The 18,983-nt window shown below is 42.8% G+C and overlaps 1 protein-coding gene across 4 annotated transcripts in view; it reads left to right on the top strand.

The window, feature by feature from the left end:
* RBM33 (RNA binding motif protein 33) overlaps nt 1-18,983 on the top strand; it is a 141,560-nt gene that overhangs the window by 106,033 nt on the left and 16,544 nt on the right. For 2 of the 4 annotated variants that reach the window (XM_039472685.2, XM_074378857.1), the window contains exon 15: nt 17,308-17,514. In XM_039472685.2, the coding sequence (XP_039328619.1) occupies nt 17,308-17,514 (207 nt within the window). Of the gene's footprint in view, nt 1-17,304; nt 17,515-18,983 lie in introns of all 4 variants that reach the window. The other 2 variants (XM_074378858.1, XM_074378856.1) reach the window with 1 other exon arrangement.

Here is an 18,983-nt window from a genome sequence, read left to right as displayed (position 1 = left end):
CACTCCAGCCTGGTGACAGAGCAAGACTCCGTCCTCTCCACCCCAATGATACAAAACATATATACAGTAAAAAAATAAAAATATCCTCTCAGTGCATTTGAGGACGGTAGGACGTGTGAGCATGTGAAGGAGCACGTGTTACTTTGTCTCCTTGGCTGTGCTTGATGAAGAATGACTCACTCTGTTAGTTGGTTAATGAGCTGAGACTTAGTGCTTTTATTTCTAGGTTTGTAGAACAACACCATGACTTTTTCATGTGCTATAGAAAATTTCTGCAAAATACTGTAATTAGAAGTTCCATATATAGAATATCCAGTAGGATGCATAGTTCTGTTTTCTCTGGATCTATTTTCTCTATTCATTGTAGTTAGAAATGTTGAGAAGAATTGCATTCCATCAAATTGTTTTCGTATTATATGAATTTGTTACCTTTAGGTTAGAACTCAAGCAAGCACTCATTAGTTTTTCTTCAGTGGCCCTTTTGCTTTTGACCTTGTTTTTAAGTGTACTGTGTTAATCAGTGTCTGATTCTTTTACTTGCATTATAAACTTAAGATGAGACATCGGCCATTGTTGGGAATTAGGTCTTTTCCCATAGCAGCCAGAACTGGTGCTGTTTGTTACCGTGGCCGATGTGTGTGTGCGCTCTGCACACATCGATGCATGGCTGCGTGTGCTCTGCACTGGCAGGGTGGGAAGTGAAGGGTCCGATTTCTACCATTGAAGAGCAGCTTTGACACCCGTAATCAGCTTTCCTTTACAAGAATTTTATCTACATGAATTTTTACTCTTTTTCTCCAATGGACAATATTTATTTTTATGTCAGGCCTAATTCCAAAATCATGTTAATCTTACAATAAATAGGAAAAACGAGAATTTTTCATGAAAACAGCTATCCACCAAACCAGTACTTTGGAACAGCTCTTTATCTTTTACCTCTTAGGAATTAAGTTAACCAGTCCACATGTTTGTATCTTAGTGTTTACTCAGACAGGATCCTCCAGTAGCACGTGGACACTTTTGACCTAGCAGGGAAGATCTCTTGTCTTACTTCTCTGAACCAGAACAAATAGTATTTGCCTGTTAGCCTTTTTTTTTTTGTGTGTGTGTGTGTGTGTGTGTGTGGGTGAGGACTATTTTTAAGAGAACGTATTCCTGATGGGATAATTAATTGCAAATTGTGCTTGTTTCAGATAATGCAAAAAGGAAACACATTTATTTTGGCTTCTGTTTCTGTTTCTGACTGGTGCTGAGGCATTCTCTGCATCTGGGGGCTGTGGTCTTAGTGCTCAGGGATGTGTTCTGCCTGCGAAAACCAAATGAGCCTAGCGCTGAGCAGGCCTTGGCTGATAGGAGCTTAGCATTTGGCAAGGATTCACTTGTACATAGTACCTCTAAGGAATATTACTGTATGCATTTTAGTTTTTGATTACTTCTTTAATAGAAGCATTTTATTGTTGGTTCAGGTTTCCCATTTTTTCTAACCTAAACTATATCCTAACCTAACCTAAATTATCTCCTTTACTTTTTTCTAATTTAACTAGTGTAACTAAATCTAACGTCTTTAATTAAATTATCCTTTGCATTCAGTAGCCTCCTGATTCTTCACGTCTCTAGACAGGATAGCGAACTAACTTTGCATAGTGCCATTCAAGAACCTGTACTCTGGTAGGTGGCCACAGTTAAAATATGTGTCCGTAGGGTTGTTCACATGTTGATGCAAGCAGAAGTTTCTTGCCATTCTTACTGTGATACACAAGTTGGAGGTATCTTAGCACTTAATTAGGTTTCTATGAGTGTACTCATGTCTGTGAGGCAATTGTGGATCAAATGGAGTTTTCTGTATTTTCCATATTTCATTATTGATAAATAATTTATCTTTGGATTTTGTTTAGCTGGGTTTTTTGAAAGGTAAGAGAGCCTGAGTCTTAAGACCATGGTTAATTATCTCACCTTTCAGGTGATTTTTCTTGGTCCTTATCATTGTAAGAGAATGTTCTTTCATGGTGGTCCCCTTTGTTACTGCTGCTGCAGTATGCATGTATATAGGGAACATTTTCAGAAAGAAATTGACAGGGTGATTCCTGGTATTGTTTCTTACATGTTGACTAGGGTCAGCGTCTTGGTTTAAAGCTCAGAGGGACTCTGCAGTTACTCATGGACTCGTTGGCATCGCGTTTACTGTTGGTTATTCTGAAATTTCTTGTTGGAGAGTATAGAGATTGGAGCTTTTCTTTAGGACTGAGCTCACCTGTGCATGCAGTCCTGTGATGCAGTAAAACAGTATTGTTTTGGGTGCAGAACGACTCCTGCTTGAATAGTTGTCTGTTCTTTGGGACCCTGAACAATCATTTCATTTTTCTGAACCTTAATTTCCAATCTACAAATGGGGCTAATAAGGCTGCTATGAGTAATCAATAAATGAAAGCTTCTGGTACACAGAAGGCACTTCATTACTTCCCGTTTTCTTTGTAGAACGATCCTAAGGCCCCTTTTAGAAATAAATTATGTGATTTTATGCCAGATAATAGCAGTGGCTATAATTTAAGTGTTTAGCATATACTCACAACATCTTTCTGAGGTGAGTGTGTTGAATCTCAGAGAGGTTATGTAACTAGCCTAGGGCCATACAAGTACTAAGTGGAAGAGCGGGGCTTCCAACTGTGGTTTAATGCTGAGTCTTAGGCTCTTTACCCTTGTTTATAATAGTTGTCTGTTTTATCTGCTGCCTTTTTCATGGTGTTATGCATTTCTTGATTAAGGATAATATTCTACTGTTAACAGTCCAGATTGATTCGGAAAATGCTTGATGGGGGCTTTTAGGATGATGGTGATGATCAGGTTTTATTTTGGTTGCCAGCCCAACTGACTGATAGTGACTGCCTGGAACGATGGGCTGAGAAGGAAGGATTTGGTATATGAAAAAGCAGCCCGGTTGGTGAGTAGCCTCAGCTGTGAATGTAGTCCTGGTGAGTGGGTGGGTCATCCCTGTTCAGAACCTGGGCCGCTTGCCCAGGAAAAGGAGTGCACGTGTCCTGGTTAAGTAGAGCCGTAACTTGCTGCGTGCTTTGACTCTATCCTTGAACATTTCTGTGAATCAAATTGAGTCACATTTTACATTTAAAACTGTGAAAGGAAATAGAAGGGGAATTTGAAATTGAAAATTTCAAACATTCTATTGTTATGAGGCTAATCAATCTCTGTATATATGAATTTCCATTTTTTTTTCTCATTCATGTTTTATTTTCTGGATTTGGTAGGTGAGATTACAAAAGGAACAGATTAATGTGGCTTATAAGTAGTGTTAGATATCAGCAAATATTGCTTCTAAAATTTCGTGTGCCTTCCTGACTATTAAGTAGTAGTTCATCTGCAGAATTGTATTTGAGGGAATAGTTCTCTTTTAATTACTTAGAATACGGAAATATTCTCCATTTGCCCATTTCTCAGAAAGGTGTTTTTAAGTACTTAAGAAACCAAAAGAACAGCGTTGTTATGTTATAATTTTGTTCATAACCCATATGTAGTCCCCGGAAAAACAATTCAAATAATAGCAGAGCAAAAGAAAGTGTGAAATGTTTGCTTAGTGTAAACTTACTATAGTCATCTAAAACCATTCTTTGTGATTAAACACAAGAGAAAGGACTTAGAACAAACAAGTACCAGGGGAAATTCTTTGCCTTAGGTGTTCAGTGTCTCTCTTCCTATTTAGGGAAATGATTTAGTCTTTGAAGTGTTTGCATCTTAGTTTTCATTTTGAATCTCTATAACCTTGGTTACCTGGCCTGCATGAATCCCAGTTTCCTCATCAGTACAGTGAGAACCAACTCTCCTCCCAGGATCCTTGCAAGGATTAAATGTCATAACCATGTGATGGTCCAGTGCTTGAGTATGTGATAATAGCTCAATAAATTTACTACCCTTTTCTTTTAGTTGAAGGAAAAAGGAAAAAAAAAATTTTTTTTGGAGTGGCTGTTGAGTGTTCTTTAAGAAAATGAAAGCAAATACTGAATTCAGCTGCTTTATTCTAATCAAGATAATGAAAATTGTAAGAATTTGATAGCAAATTAAGTAAACAGTTCTTTATTCTGCTGGCCACACAGAGGAACGGGAGAAGCACAGAATGCCCCCCAGGAAAGCCAGCTGTCCAGTTGTGATACTCCTGTATTTTATTTTTCAAAGGCTGTCAGAATGCTGCAAGCCAAAGGTCCCAGTTTATTTGTGTGATCATGCTTTTGCCGGGTTGGACTGCATTTGTAAATTTTGTCTCTTCCTACCTTCTCAAAAGTTATTCTCACATTTGGAGCGATACGTATACACCTGGTCCCTTTTGTGGAGCTTGGGGAGGTCTGGAAGGGAATGTTTTATTATAATTTTAGTAAGAACAGTAGGAGAAACTCTCAAACATCCTTTATCAGATTCACCAGTTGTATATGTTTTGTCAAGTTTGCTTTATCCTGGTCTTTCATTTTGTCCATTTGCATGCACAAAAACCTTTTTTCCTCAACCATTTGAGAGTAGATTGGAGACATGGTGTTTTACCTCAGAACACAGATATTCTCTTACAAAACCACAGTTATACCTTATCAAAACTAAAAATGTTGTGCATTGATATAATACTATCATCTTGTCCATAGTACATATTCACATTTTATTCATTGGCCCAGTTACGTCATCTGTAGCTACCTCCACCTTCCAGGGTCCAATCCGGGATCATGTATTATTATATTCATAGTGTTTCCTAATCTGCTCTGTTTCTTGCCCTTGACCTTTTTGAAGAGCAGAGGGGAAGGCCCTTTAATTTGGGTTATATTCCGAATTGTCCTGATCAGTTTCAGGTTGTCCATATTTGGCAGGAGCACCACAGAGGGGATATCAGGTCCTTCTCAGTACATCCAGTTGGGAGGTTTGTCCAATATTGATAAGTTTGGCCAGGCGTGGTGGCTCACGCCTAAAATCCCAGCACTTTGGGAGGCTGAGGCAGGTAGATCACAAAGTCAGGAGTTCAAGACCAGCCTGGCCAAGATGGTGAAACCCTGTCTCTACTAAAAATACGAAACTTAGGCATGTTGGTGGGCACCTGTAATCCCAGCTATGTAGGAGGCTGAGGCAGAGAATTGCTTGAACCTGGGAGACAGAGGTTGCAGTGAGCTGAGATCGCGCCACTGCACTCTAGCCTGTGGGACAGAGCGAGATTCTGTCTCAAAAAAAAAAAAAATTGACAGGATTAACTTTGATTTAGGGGGGAGGGTGGTAAAAGTGGTGTTTGCCAAGTCTCTCTCCTGTAATGTTACAGTTTTATCCTTTGTAACTAGTAAGTAATTTATAGGCAGATACTTTGAGACTATTAGGACTATGTAAATATCCCATTTCTGATCAAATTTTCACTATTGTTAGCAGGCACTGAAGTTTTTCTAATGCCAACTCTCCTGTATTTATTAGCTGTCATACTCCTGCTGTGATAATTTACTCTTCTCATTCATTTATTTGTTCATTTATTTATGTCAATACGGGCTTATGAATTCTTTATGCAGTGAACTGTCACTGTCATTATTTATGTTGATGTTAGAATTGTCGCAGATTGGCCAGTGAGAGCCCCTTTAAACTGGCTTCTGTGTCCTGTGATTTGTCGCCATTACTCTTGGAACATGTCGTCACTTTCTGGTGCAAGAGATGCTTGGGTTCACCTTGTTCCTTCTCTGGGCTCTGGAATCAGTCCTGCTTCTTGGAAGCTCCATGTCCTCGGAGTGGAGATCTGGAAGCCTGCTGTGCCCACTGTTCTTGGGTCCTGTCTTCTGGGCCCGCTCAGCACATTTTTTATTATTCTACAGTGAGATGCAAAGAAAGGAAAATGACTCATTCAGAGACTGCTTGAATTGGTTGGATTTTGTTTTATAATATATTTTTTGAAATACGTCATTGGTGGTAATAAGGAAGTAATTTTTGCTATTTTGATTTGTGTTTTGAATTATTGTAGTTGATAGTTCTAAAAATTAAACATTACCGTTGAGATATGTAAAGTTAGTCCCTCATCCTCTGTAGACCCAAACAAAAGATTGATGGTCATTATTTGCAAGTTTCATTGAAGTTCTCACCTAAGTGTTGATACATGGAAAGGCATAGGACACAACTGAGCACTGAGTTTAGAGCTGGGCAGAAAGGAGCATCCCATGCTTCTGAAGTCGCCCATCGCCCTTCTGGAACCACTAAGGTGGTCTAAGGAGCAGTGGAAACTCGTCAGCACTTCACTCGAGGTTAGAATTTGCTGCGGTCACTCCTGCTCCTTCTCTGGATGTGCCATTCCTCACGCCTCTGGCCCACTTACTACCTTGGATCCAGCTCAAGTGGGTCATCTTCTGGGACACCTCCCCGGATGGCCAGTCCCACGCACATTGCTTCCTCCTTTCTTTGTTCCACCTCTGCAGCCAGAGCTGGGTCCTTGTTACTGCTACTTACATGAGTGGGGTTTGGTCTTTTTGTGTGTGTCCAGGATTTAAGGCAATTGCAGTTACATTATAAATATTTAAGAAATGTAAATACTATGTTAAAAATGGCAATGTGGCTTATGCTCTCTTACTGAAATAGCACAGGAGGAATCAGCAGTGTTCTTACCCCTTTCCCCAGCACTTCTGATGATAAAAGTAGTAGTTGTTCCTACAGACATTTAGATGATACCAGTAAGTAAGAAAAATTTGGAAAAAGACAAAAAACATGAATCATTACTAATTCTTCTGGGCATTATTTTGTGCAAAAATTTATTTTCCCCTCCTGAAAGTCCTCCTTTATTCATTCTGCAAAATGAGGTATTTCACATCCTGTTTTGCTGCTTGTGAAGTGGTAAATCTGCAGTGGTAACTTGTTTTTGGTGAGACCCATGCAAAGGCAGAGCCCCCACTTACTTCGTGACTGTCATTCAGGGAAACCCACGTTTTTAGCCTCCAAGGTCCTGCTGTTCTGGTCGCTTGGTTTCTGGCAGAAGGTGACTTCCCAGGATGATCTCTGGCAGCACGTGCCGGCGGATGAGTAGCGGAGCTAAGGAGGAAGCGACTCAGGAGTAAAGTTCCAGAGGCGAAATCTGCCCACGAGAAGGGCAGGGCTGCGGGTGGATTTCTGGACAGTTCTGGGAAGACCAGGCAGGAAAGGAGACTGAGTACAAATGGCGTTTCATACAGAGGTTGGGGGCATGAGAGATGCCCTCCCAGGTGCGTGGGGCAGGGGAGGCCGTGGAGGCGGAGGCAAATACTTCCTGGGCAGCCGCTCCCTCCTGGCTGGTGGGGCAGAGCTGCAGAGTTGTCTAGGTGGAGTTTGACCTCATCTGTTTAAAGGTGCTGATGAGTGGTGAAATGGCCAACAGGCAAATAGCAGAAGAGAGAGAGAAAAATGGGATGCGTAGAGTCCTGATTAATCACTTACTTGACAAGTTGTATAATCTAGTATCTTCTTTTTGGAGGAGAAACAGTTGTGCATGAATACTTGTTTTTAAGAGCGTTTAAATGTCTTAGTGTGGGGAGGCTTGATAACTTCCAAAGAAACTACTTTTTAAGCCTTCTTTAACATGTGGCCTCTAAACATGGTAAGATAGACCATTGGCCATTAGAGGACAGAAATCATTTTGAACACAAGAATTTCCATACTCATTAATTTATGATTTTTTTAGGGATATGATGTTGGGAAGTAAAATAGCAGCTGAATCAGAAATAATTCGCCTTCAATTAGGAATCAGGATTAGCTCACTCACCCACTTCAGCAGAAAGGGAATCTGCTTTCTGCATGTCTTAGGTAACTTCCCTCCCCTAACTTTCAGATAGGACCCTGGCCACCTGCCCTGCAGAACTTGCTCAGTACTACAGTGCAGATCCTTTGGAGCTGCCCCTCCAGGGCAGGGTGGAAGCGCTGCTTTTGAGAGCCTGGGCTGCACCCCTGTGTGAGAGACTGTGGCTGGAAGAGACGTCTCGCGCTGCCTCATAACCCACAGCATCCAGAGGTGCTCGTGCACTCTAGTAGTCCTTACCTTTTTGGACTGGTAGATTTGTGCTGTCAAAATGGGAGAATCCTGGGGTATGAGATCCCCTCAGAGGCCCAAGGCTTTGGTTTGTTCCTTCAAAGGCCAGCTAATTTCACCAGGCCTAAGTAATGTCACAAAGGTAGACTGTTAGGAGACAGAGCAAAGCACTTGAATAACTGCGCCATGTTCTCACCATACTGTACTAGAAAGTCAGTGCATGTGCTCAGAGAACCCTTTTCTTTCATGAAGCTCGGTAGTTAGGAGGTCTGTCTGACGGGTCTCTTTAACCTTAGGATTTGGTTTTAATTCGGCCTGTGTAGACTCAGTTCCAGAGAGGCAGTATTTTAGATGTGAGTGCTCCTGATGCTTTTCATGCTTGCTATTACATAAGCATAATTTGTTGCAGAGAAGGAAGAGAATGTGAGTCTGTTTATTGATATTTTCTTTTCCCTCTCTTCTTGAAGCCAGTAGTCTTCAGAGAAGAAAAAGAAAGAGGAGCCTTAAATGTATTTAGATTTAGAAACTTCATATAGCATGCATATCATTTATTGTCCGTGTTTTGAATGAGCTTTATAAAGATTATAGGGATAGGCCCAGCATTGTTGCAGTTAATAGAAACCTGTTCAGTGAGGTCTCTGGACTGTAAGATCAGCAACATTGCCGGTGACAGTGAAGTATGGCCTTATCGAAAGGAGAATTCCTAAGAGGCTGCCCTGGGACACTATACCACTGTCCTTCTGTGCGTCCTGACAATGTTATCTGTCCGCTCAGTACGGAGTATCAAATGTCTGTCATGAGTACAGAAATTAATTTAATGTCACCTGAAGACATGCAATTAATCTTTTAGAGGTTTTCATAATACCTTTACAGAAAGAGTTGCCAGTTTGGCGGATTTGGATTTTGGGGTTTAGAAGAAGATAAGGAAAATTAATTTTTCATCAGGGTTAATACAGGCTAGCAGGGCCACAAAGGCTGAGAAAAATGGTTGGGGAATTTGTCAAGTGTTGTCACTCTAGAATAATGCTGCTTAACGTCTGATAGGTATAATCAAGAGTTGAGATTTCTATAGAGGGGGTTAATCAATTTGCTCGCTAGTGAATGCAAGTCAGTGATAGCATTTCTTCATGGGGTTTAAGAATGAAAATAAGATTTGATCTGTCAAATTGCAAGAAGCCCTGACAGTATCAATAGGTGTTTTTATCTATATATTTAAACCATTTGTTATAAGTAAATTTGTCCTGCTAATGTTGGGGGCTGTAGACTTTATTTTTTTGTAATGATTAAGCTGATAAAAAGTATTTCCTAAGCTAGCTTAATTCAAATAGTGCCTTTTATATGTTAAAAAAAGAAACTAGTCTAAAAAGCTAGTTTTATAGTATTAAAAGATAATCATTTGTGGGGGGAAAAATGTTTCTGGTTTGACCTGAGATGACAAAACTTCTTTTTTCTCTCCTGTGCTTTGGATGAAGTGGAAGATACTTAAAATGTTATCTGAACCCAGTGTTGTGTAAAGAGTTAAAAAGTGAACACCACCCTGGAGAAATTCAATTTCAAAGCAAACATACTTTTTATGAATAGAATGTAGTCTGTCACCCACAGACAACACTTACATGCGGACGTTAAGATAACAGCTTTCTAAAATTCTTAGTTTCAATCAGTGGTATTTTAAAATTTATGTAACTAAGTACCAGTAATTTTAGGATCTCTTTCAATGCTTAATTATATGTATAACTATAACCTTATAGAAGACTTACAAATAAATGAGTAGATTTATTTGGATTAGTTCTTATTCAAATCTTGTATATGTTTGTGTGAAGTGTAGGTATAAAAATATGTAATCAGTTTGTTTCTCAGATGTAATCAGTTGAAGAATTTGTTCTTGGGTATTTGTACTACAACATACTAAAATCAAAAGTCAAAACATTATATTAGTTAACAGGAAATTGTTTTGATACGTGCAGTAAAAGGGAATTGAAGGCATTGTTTCCAGATCGATCATACCGTATAAATTGGGCCAAGGGTGAGTCTAGCGCATTGCAGTGAATTCCTCTCATGGTCTTGCAGTCTGCTGAATGTTTATTCCAAGAGATGACATGAAATGGAAGCTGGGATCGTGGTGTTTAATCTGAGCATCTCGGAAACCCAGGAGAGGCCGAATATTACTGTGCGCGGCCCATGGGTTGGAGTGGATGGGAAAACCCCAGGTGAAAGCACGAGTCGCAAAATAGGCAGCAAAGTTTGGCTAGAAATGTCAGCAGCAATTTCCAGTTAGCCAGTGGGTAGCTCAGTGCTGGGCGGCATCTGTGGTATCTGGATAGTATCAGAACCCGTGTTTTCATCTCCTCAGCATGGCTGTGGTGATAACCTCATTTTGTGGGTAAAACAGGACTCATCAATTTGCAAGTGATGATTGGATCCACCAAGCTGTACTGGATACGATTCAGAGTAATGCTTGCCTGCTTCTTGACCGAGATTGTAGGTATCAGCTACAGTATGGGCTGAATGTATCTTGAAATAAACGTCTGTTCATTGGAAAAGGTGAAATGAAAATTTTCTCAAAAACAAAACCACTAATAAAGTAAAATTTGAATGTGATCCACAGAATCCAAAGGGACAAGTTGTTGAATCGAAGAGTCAATGGGAGAATTTGACCCGCAGGGAGAGGTTGTTCACCTGATCCAAACTACGCTCCTGGCCAGAACCTAGGGATTTGTACGCTAGTTCATATCCTCGTGTGAACTGAAGGAAAACCCAGGAACTTGAAATTGTTGCCTAGGATTAGCTTTTCCTCATGCCAAGTCAAAAGAGAATAATTGTTCTTTCAATTAGGAAAAAAAAAAAATTCATTTTTTTTCTTACAAAATGAAACAACTTGTTGCTTATATTTAAGCCTTCAGTGCTTAGAATGATCTTCAGAAAAATTCAAAAGCACAGCATTATAGTAGTCCTTCATTTAAAGTGATTTAATTAAATGATGGTTGATCCTGTTTGTTTCAACTCTCGCTGAAAATAGTTTCAAAATATGTTTGTGTAAACTTCTCCCCTGGTTTTGGAGCCACAAAGATGTTCTAGTACTTACTGTGTGACTGAAGTTTGTTTAATGTGCACAATGAGGATACTACTACTTACCTCTCAGGGAGGTGTATTAGGCAGTTCTTGCACTGAGACTGGGTAATTTATAAAGAGGAGAGGTTTAATTGGCTCAGGATTCTGCCAGCTTTACAGGAAGCATGATACTGGCATCTGCTTGGCTTCTTGGGAGGCCTCAGGAAGCTTCCAGCCATGAGGAGGAGCAGGGGCATTTCATGGTGAAAGCAGGAGAGTGTGTCACGGGGTGCCACATACTCTGAATGGCCAGATCTCTTGTGAACTCAGAGCTTGCTTATAGCTTGTCTGTCACCTAGGGGATGGCCTAAGCCATTCAGTCATCCGCCCCAGGAGCCAAACACCTCCGACTAAGCCCACCTTCAGCACTGACATATTTTTCAACGGAAGATTTGGGGAGGGACACAATACCGAAATTCTATTAGGAGGACGGAAGGAAAACAGTGTCTGTACGGACCCTAGTACATTTCTTGTCATACGGTAGACATTCAACAAATAGGAGCTGTGGATTATTTCACCGCCAGAACAAAGTGAATGTACTGAATAATACCAAAACTCTTTATGAGTAAGATCCCAGGCGTGCCTTGGAAGTTTCTGTTAAAACGTTTTTTGATGTCATTTGTTGCTGTATAACAAGGTCCCTTTTTTTTCTGGTACCAGGGACTGGTTTCTTGAAAGGCAGGTTTTCCATGGACTGGGATTGGCAGTGGGGAATGGTTTCAGGATGAAACTGTTCCACCTCAGATCATCAGACATTAGATTCTCATAAGGAGTGGGCCACCTAGACCCATCGCATGCACAGTTCACAGTAGGATTTGTGCTCCCGTGAGAATCTCATGCCGCTGCTGATCTGCCGGGAGGCAGAGCTTGGGTGGTGCTGCCTGCCTGCCTGCCACTTACCACCTGCTGTGCAGCCCCGTTCCAACAGGCCACAGACTGGTATTGGGGGTTGGGGACTCCTGCTGCATAAGGTACAGAAATTGGATATAAGCAGCTCCAGAGCTTACCCAGGCAGGGCTTCCCTTGGGTGAGCAGTTTTGTAGGAAGGGTGTCTCCTTGAAAGTTGGGTAGTTGTCATTACAAGTCTCTGTCTGAAGCACCTCCTCTTTCTGTGTCTTGTGGTGTCTGCCTTCCCTGAGGATACTGTGGTACACATGCCTCCAGCAAGCAAGAGCCCATTGAGAGCCAGACCCCCTGTAAGAAAAGCCAAGCCTCTGCATCCCAGCCTGCCACTGCGACCCAGGAGACTGCCAGGCAGGGGGCCGAGAGCTTCCCAAGCAGGGAGGAGTGCATCGGCAGGCCCAGGAAGGCCAGCGTGGCCCCACGGAATGAGCGGAGGCGGCGGGAGGAGATGAGGGCTCCGTCCACAGGGACCGTCTCATCACAGGCCTTAGTTCCTGTCTTTTCAGGCCATTTCTTAGAGAGTCATCAACAAGGCATGACACTGTCACATTAGGACCCTTTATGTTAGAAGATTTATGTAAGGAAATTTTAGTTTTTTGGAAGCAGATGAGGAAAGGAAAGGCTTTTTGTAAGACCTGTATTTCTGAACTTTAAATGGAGATCAAGCCTACTTAAAAAATAAATTTTCCTTCAATGGAAAAGAAAAGTTTAGAACTTTTTCAGAGTTCTTATCTGACATAAATATCACCAGACATAGATTTTCACCAGTCTCTTATCCAAAATAACAACGAAGAGAATTTTTTCTTATTAGGAGTGTTTATGGACTCAATGTTATGTTAATTCTTTGTTGTTTTTTTGAGACAGAGTCTAGCTCTGTCGCCAGGCTGGAGTGCAGTGGTGTGGTCCCACTGCAACCTTCACCTCAAGTGGTCCTCCTGTTTCAGCCTTCCGAGTAGCTGAGACTGCAGGCGTGCACCACCACGCCCAGCTAATTTTTTTGTATTTTTAGTAGAGATGGGGTTTCACCTTGCTGGCCAGGTGGTCTTGATCTCTTGACCTCGTGATCCGCCCATCTTGGCCTCCCAAAGTATTGGGATTACGGGCGTGAGATTCCGCGCCCAGCCTGGGTTCTTAATTCTCTTAATTTCCAGTTTAAAAATGATCAAATTACTACAGTGTTATGTATTTAAAACCCAAATACACACACACATTGTATACCTTACAACAGGCAAGTAATAACATCCTAGTTTTGGTACCAGCTATTGTTAAAGTTTCCGCTATAGACCATCTTGTTTCTAGCTTTGGATTGCCAGGGAAACAGTGGCCAGAGCATCCTCTTGCCATCCATCATGTTCTGTGGACATAGTTCCCTAAATTTTAGGCCAAAGGTACTGTCTCCTCTCTTTCTGCCATATGACACATTGTGGTGCTGGGTTGAAAGTTGGCCTTTTATTAGTGACGTGTAGTTAATAGGTGTGTACTGATTGTACAGTGGCTGTAACCTAGCATTGTATAAACTATAATCTCTTTTAGGACATTCAGAACTGCTCAGCTTTAAACAACACAATCTAGTGTGTACTGATTTATTCAGTAAATATTTCAGTGCCTTCTGTGTGCATGAGACATTTTGGTATGGTGGACAAAAGAGATTCACTAGGGTCTCAACCACTGGCTTCTCTCAGGCACTTACAGGATAGCAAATGTGGTCAGCACCCTGGACACCTCGCTGGTTAAGCTACCATGGAGCTGGTTTAGATTACTTAAATTCATATGATGGAAGTTGTTCTTAGAGAGCAAACCTTCCACACTCCATGCATTTGTCCACTTAGTGAAAAGGTAAAAGTTGGAGAATCACAGTCACCAAGACTGTTGTGTTGCTGAGTTGTGTGGAGAACTGAGTGGTCTGATGTCACCTCCACCTAGCATGGGCCCTCATGGGACCTGGAAGGTGTTGTGAAGTGTTTGCACTTGTAAAAAGAAGGAATATTTTCAGCGGCTGTACAGCTGGACAGGTGCTTAGTGAATTTATGAATCTCACACTAAGATTGTACTGTTAGGCAACACTATTTCAGTAAGATTTTGGATAAATTAATAAATGGCTGCTGGTTCTCAAGAAAGATGAGAGTATGTGGTATATATTTTTGAATTTTAAAACTTTTTAGTGAGAAAATTTCAAGCATGTATAAAACTGGAGAGAATTCACATAGCTTTTTAAGATATAAACTGAAAAATTGTGTACTTAGAATAGGCTATCCCTGTCTGGTGAGATACCTGCTCACACCTGGGGTAGAGGGCTTTGTGGAGAAGATTTAAGCAGCACAAACCATCAGCCTGACTTCGTGGATTGTGCAAGCGGTCTGCCTTTTCGCAGTGCCTCCATTTTCATTAGGGGGTGGGGGTAGCCCTCTGTAAGATAGGAATGCCTCCCAGTAAGATGAGCACATTCCAGGCAGTGATAATTCACATAATAGACTCATAGAACGTTCGGTAGGAGAACCCATCCGGCTCAGTCACCCGCAGCCCTGGCTGGACAATAGCAGGTGACCACACCATCCTTTCCTTTGTGTAGTATGTCCCTTGATTAATTTGGGGGTGTTAAACCAGCCCTGTACCTCTGGGATGCATCTTACCTGGTCATGATGTGTGACCCCTTGTTTCTGTGTTGGTGGATTTAGTCTGCTAATAGTCTGTGGGGGATTTTTCTCCTGTGTGTTTGTTGTGAGGAATATCCTTTTGCAGTTGTCTTTTCTTTGGATGCCTTTGGCCTTGTATTAGGGTCATGCCAGGCCCAGAGGCTGAGTGGGACCGTGCTGCTGCCTCTTGTGTTTTCTGAAGGAGACTGTGTGAGCCTGGGTAGTCTTTCTTCCTTAAATTGTTGATAAAATTTACTGGTGAGGCTCTTTAGGTCGTGTGTGTGTGTGTCTGAGTGAATGGCTTTTAATAATTTATTGTCTTTTTCTTAGATTTCTATTCATATTTTCTCTCTTTTGGTCAGTTTTGGTACTTGTGTCTCATGGAATTTGCTCATTTCATCTAAATTGTCTAGTGTGTGGATGTCAAGTTGCTCGTAATGTCTTTTTAATTTCTTAGGGTCTGTTGCGACGATCCCTCTTGTTTCCTTATTTTGGTAATTTATCTTCTCTCCTTTTTCCTTGCTCAGTATCTTTAAAGGAGCATCATTTTTTTTGCTGATCTCTAAATACCAACTTTTGGTTTCACTGATTTTCTTTATTTTTCTTTTTACCACGCTGGTGCTTTTCACTGTGATCTTTATCGTTTTTTTTTTTTTGTTTTTGTTTTTTCTTCCTTCTACTTGGGTTTGATTTCTTTTTTTGAGGAAAGGGGATTAGCTTCTTGAGGTAGAAACAGAAACTCAAATGATCGATTTTAGATGTTTTTCCTTTTTGATGTAATTGCTTAAGTTACACCCCCTAAATTTTGATGTGTTGTATTTTTCTTTTCATTCAGTTTAAATATTTTTTTTGTTCAGTGTTTGTACTGTTGTTTATATTTCTTAGCCTGGCGTCCTAGGGGTCGGCCCTTCTGCTGTGTGTCTTAGTAGCCAGCCAGTGACTGGGAGGAGCTTGCGCTCAGGTTTCTGGACCCTGCACCACCCCCCGTGGCCAATGATCTGGATTTGGGTTCGGGCTTCCCAGGCCACCATGTGGGGAGAGCCCGTGTAGGTCTAGGCCTTCTCTGGCACTTTCCCTTCTGGAATCTCCTCATTAGGTTTCTCAGATTTCTGGCTGGTCTGCTGCTTGTTTCAAGCTGAACTGTGACCAGAGGCCCACAGGCCCATGGACCTCCTTGTGCCTTTCCCACCAAGGGTGTTGCTTGTATGGCCGGTGCCGCGGGGGGACTTCAGGCCTTTCTGGGTTTCGGCCCCGTGCTGATGGAGCTGCTGTGTCTGCCCCCCTCAGGGAGGCCGCAGACGGCACTGTCCTCAGCTCAGGAATAAGGGCTTCTCCATTGGTTTCATTTTCTTTGATTTCCAGAGTGCTCAAATGTTGTTACCGGGCAATTTTGTTTAGGTTTTACTTGTTCTGGAGAGAGAAGATTTGCAGACTTTTCCATGCCTCCTGCTCCTGTGTGACATTTTTCATCTCCTTGTTTCTTGAGCTCCTGTACTTTGGACAGTCTTAGCAGAGATCTTCGCTGCATCCACCTGGCTACAGTCCTCCTTCCTTCTCTTTGCGGAGCCCTTTGTTCCCTTTGGTCTCCACAAGATATGTTTGGTAGGAAGAGCGGGTATGTGAGCTGCTGCTGAGCTGGTTGACCAGGTTGCCCCTGGAGACAGTGGCACAGCTGAGCACCCCATGGGGAGGATGCACTATTCCGTGACTGGATAGTGCATCTCCATCCCTGGCGATGTTGAGAGTGGGCCTGGTGCTAGTAAAAGCCTTCGTCTTCCTTTTCAGGTCCACGCGTCCATCGTCACGTCGTTGATCAGGGCGGTGTCTGCTGTTCTTGCCCCCATCCGTTCCCAGCCTCCAGCTGTTCTTGGGGAAAAGCACTACTCTCAGTACTGAAAGCAGCTGATAGGCACCACCCTAAGACATCTTTATGCGACCTGGAGGTGTGAGCATCATAGGTGGTGAAGTTCCAAGGGTTACTTGCTTCCTAATCGATGAACAGACTGTTAATAAAACACAAAAGATGAGATGCCTGAGGTTGCTAAGGTTCTTCGTAGAGTAAGCGCGCTTCTTGGAAATCCACACGCTCTGTACTTGTTTGGCAGAAGGAAGGGGAGTTTCTGGCGGGTGTTTTGGGATGCTCTTCGGCATGTCAGAACACTGTATTGGAGAGGTCCGAGTATTTGGTTTGGAAGACACAGCCATAACTGGCAGGGCTTGGGCTCGTTGCTTTCTTAGGTTAGGTTGGAGTAGGAGTTACAGTTTAAAACCACTTCTCGTGCAAACTGTACATTTTCACAAGAATGCTTTTGAAAGTGAATAATGCATGCTGCAAGTGAAAAATATGTATTGGATGTGAAGTATGCTGAAGGTAGCCAGTATTTCACTGAATTCAACAGCATTTATTTTCATCGCAGACCTCTTACATGAATATAGTAATTAAAGGAGATCTTAGTGTTTGAAACTTCGAACATATTGTTGGAAACTGACCACTCGCCAATGAGAAATGTCCTTCCTGGTGCCAGTGAAATGACAGGTTTCGAGTCAAACTTGTTTGAAATGGTTTGCCTCGTGGGTGGCTGAGGTGGGCTCCCTGGTGCTAGGGAGGAGCGTTTGGTGCAGCAGACACTGAACAGCATGCTGCCTTCTTGGTTTCAGCAGGGAGGAGAGAGCGATGGCTTTTTTCACCCAGAAGGCCAGCCCCAGCGGCTTCCCCAGCCTCCAGAAGTGGGACTGCAGCCTGCCCGCAAGGTGACGCTGACCAGGGGGGGCCTTCAGCAGCCCCCGCATCCACCAGCGGGACCCCACGCACACTCGCCTGTCCCTCCAGGGATCAAAAGCATCCAAGGAATTCACCCGGGGAAGAAGGTACGGTACTGCTCGTCACCTCGCGCACAGCACGGGAAACGCGAAGGCCGCGTGTGAGGCAGTGTTCAGACGCTCTCTGATACGTAGCGCATGGCACACGGTAGTACTCACATGAATGAACCAGCATTTCCTTCGTTCTGGCTTTGAAAACACATGAGCATTTTCACCAAAGCCTTTTCCTCTCCTGACTCATTTACCAGAACAAACCCAGAAGAGCACCCACAGCCGCGGGTGGGATGAGTCCCTGCAGTTCTGAGCTGTCTCCCCGGCGGCATCTGCTGTGCTCCCGGGACAGTGCTGCGCATCAGCGTGCGCTCTTTCCTCTGTTCACTGATTCACCAGAAATTTGACAAATGTAGAATCAGGTGCGTGCTCATGGCCCCAGGTCAGGCAGAGGAAACTGAGGTCTTTGGAGATGAAGTAACTTGCCCTAGGCCACATTCCCAGCTCCTGACTCCTTCCCTTAACCCTGGGCATGGGAAGGAGCTTCTCTGAGCTCCAGCTGTCGCAGGATACAAGGGTGCTCCCCACCCCCTTTTTGATGGAGTGACCGTCTGTGCACAAGGAGCACATCCTGTCATGTTGTACACTGGCGACAGGGGGCCCTTCCCCTCAGCTTCTAGTGAGGCATCTTTTTGGCTCCCCAAAGTCTTGATAGTGAAGCCTCCTCTCGGTGCAGAAGCCAGCGACACCTGTTGGGTGGAGCCGCGCGAGGGAGACCTGGGCGCGGCCCTGCCTTGCGCTCTGTGGAGGTGGCAGTCCTTCCTGCTCATCCTCCTGGCTCATCTTGTCTCGCTTAGTGTGACTGTTAAGACCCTTCTGGCTCCTTTGAAGTATTTAAATTACTTTGTCTTATCCCATAAATACTTCATGATATGAGAGCAAACAAAATTCCATTTTGTACAAGCAAACAGAAATAGAGACAGATTCAGTGATGATGCCAGTGTTAAAGTGATGGGCCCTTTAAGGATGGCTCCAGTCTGAATTTCCTTCCTTCAGGTGTCATACCTGAATATATGATGAGAAAGGCCTTAGAACCACACACCCGTATATATGCATGCACAGCACACTCGAGTTCCCCATCTTAAACCTCACTTGCTCTCTTCTCAATGAGGATAATGATGTTTCCTATCTTATGTCAGCAATTGTGAGGATCTTATAAGAAGATACATCTAAAAAACCTGGCATTTGGGGTATAAATAGGCGTTTGTTGGAGATATGATTGTTAATATCATAGCTAACTACAGTTAGAGCACAATAGTTAGTTACTGCTGGTTTCCAGCATGTAACTTGCAGCTTTCGTGTGTGTTTGCCAGCGTGGTTTCTCTTGAAATGACCCTTTGCACCTGTTTGAAAGCTTACTTGACAGGCGTAGTACCTCTGCCGTCTGCAGAGCACTGAGGCATGGACTTTTCTCTGCATGTCCTTTTCTGTGGGTGCACACTCACGTCCTGACGTTCAGTTCCACT

This window comes from Saimiri boliviensis, chromosome 10, assembly GCF_048565385.1.
Source record: "Saimiri boliviensis isolate mSaiBol1 chromosome 10, mSaiBol1.pri, whole genome shotgun sequence".
Classification (NCBI taxonomy): domain Eukaryota; kingdom Metazoa; phylum Chordata; class Mammalia; order Primates; family Cebidae; genus Saimiri; species Saimiri boliviensis.
Note: the sequence above shows the minus strand (reverse complement) of the source record. Positions and strands in the feature narration are given on the sequence as shown.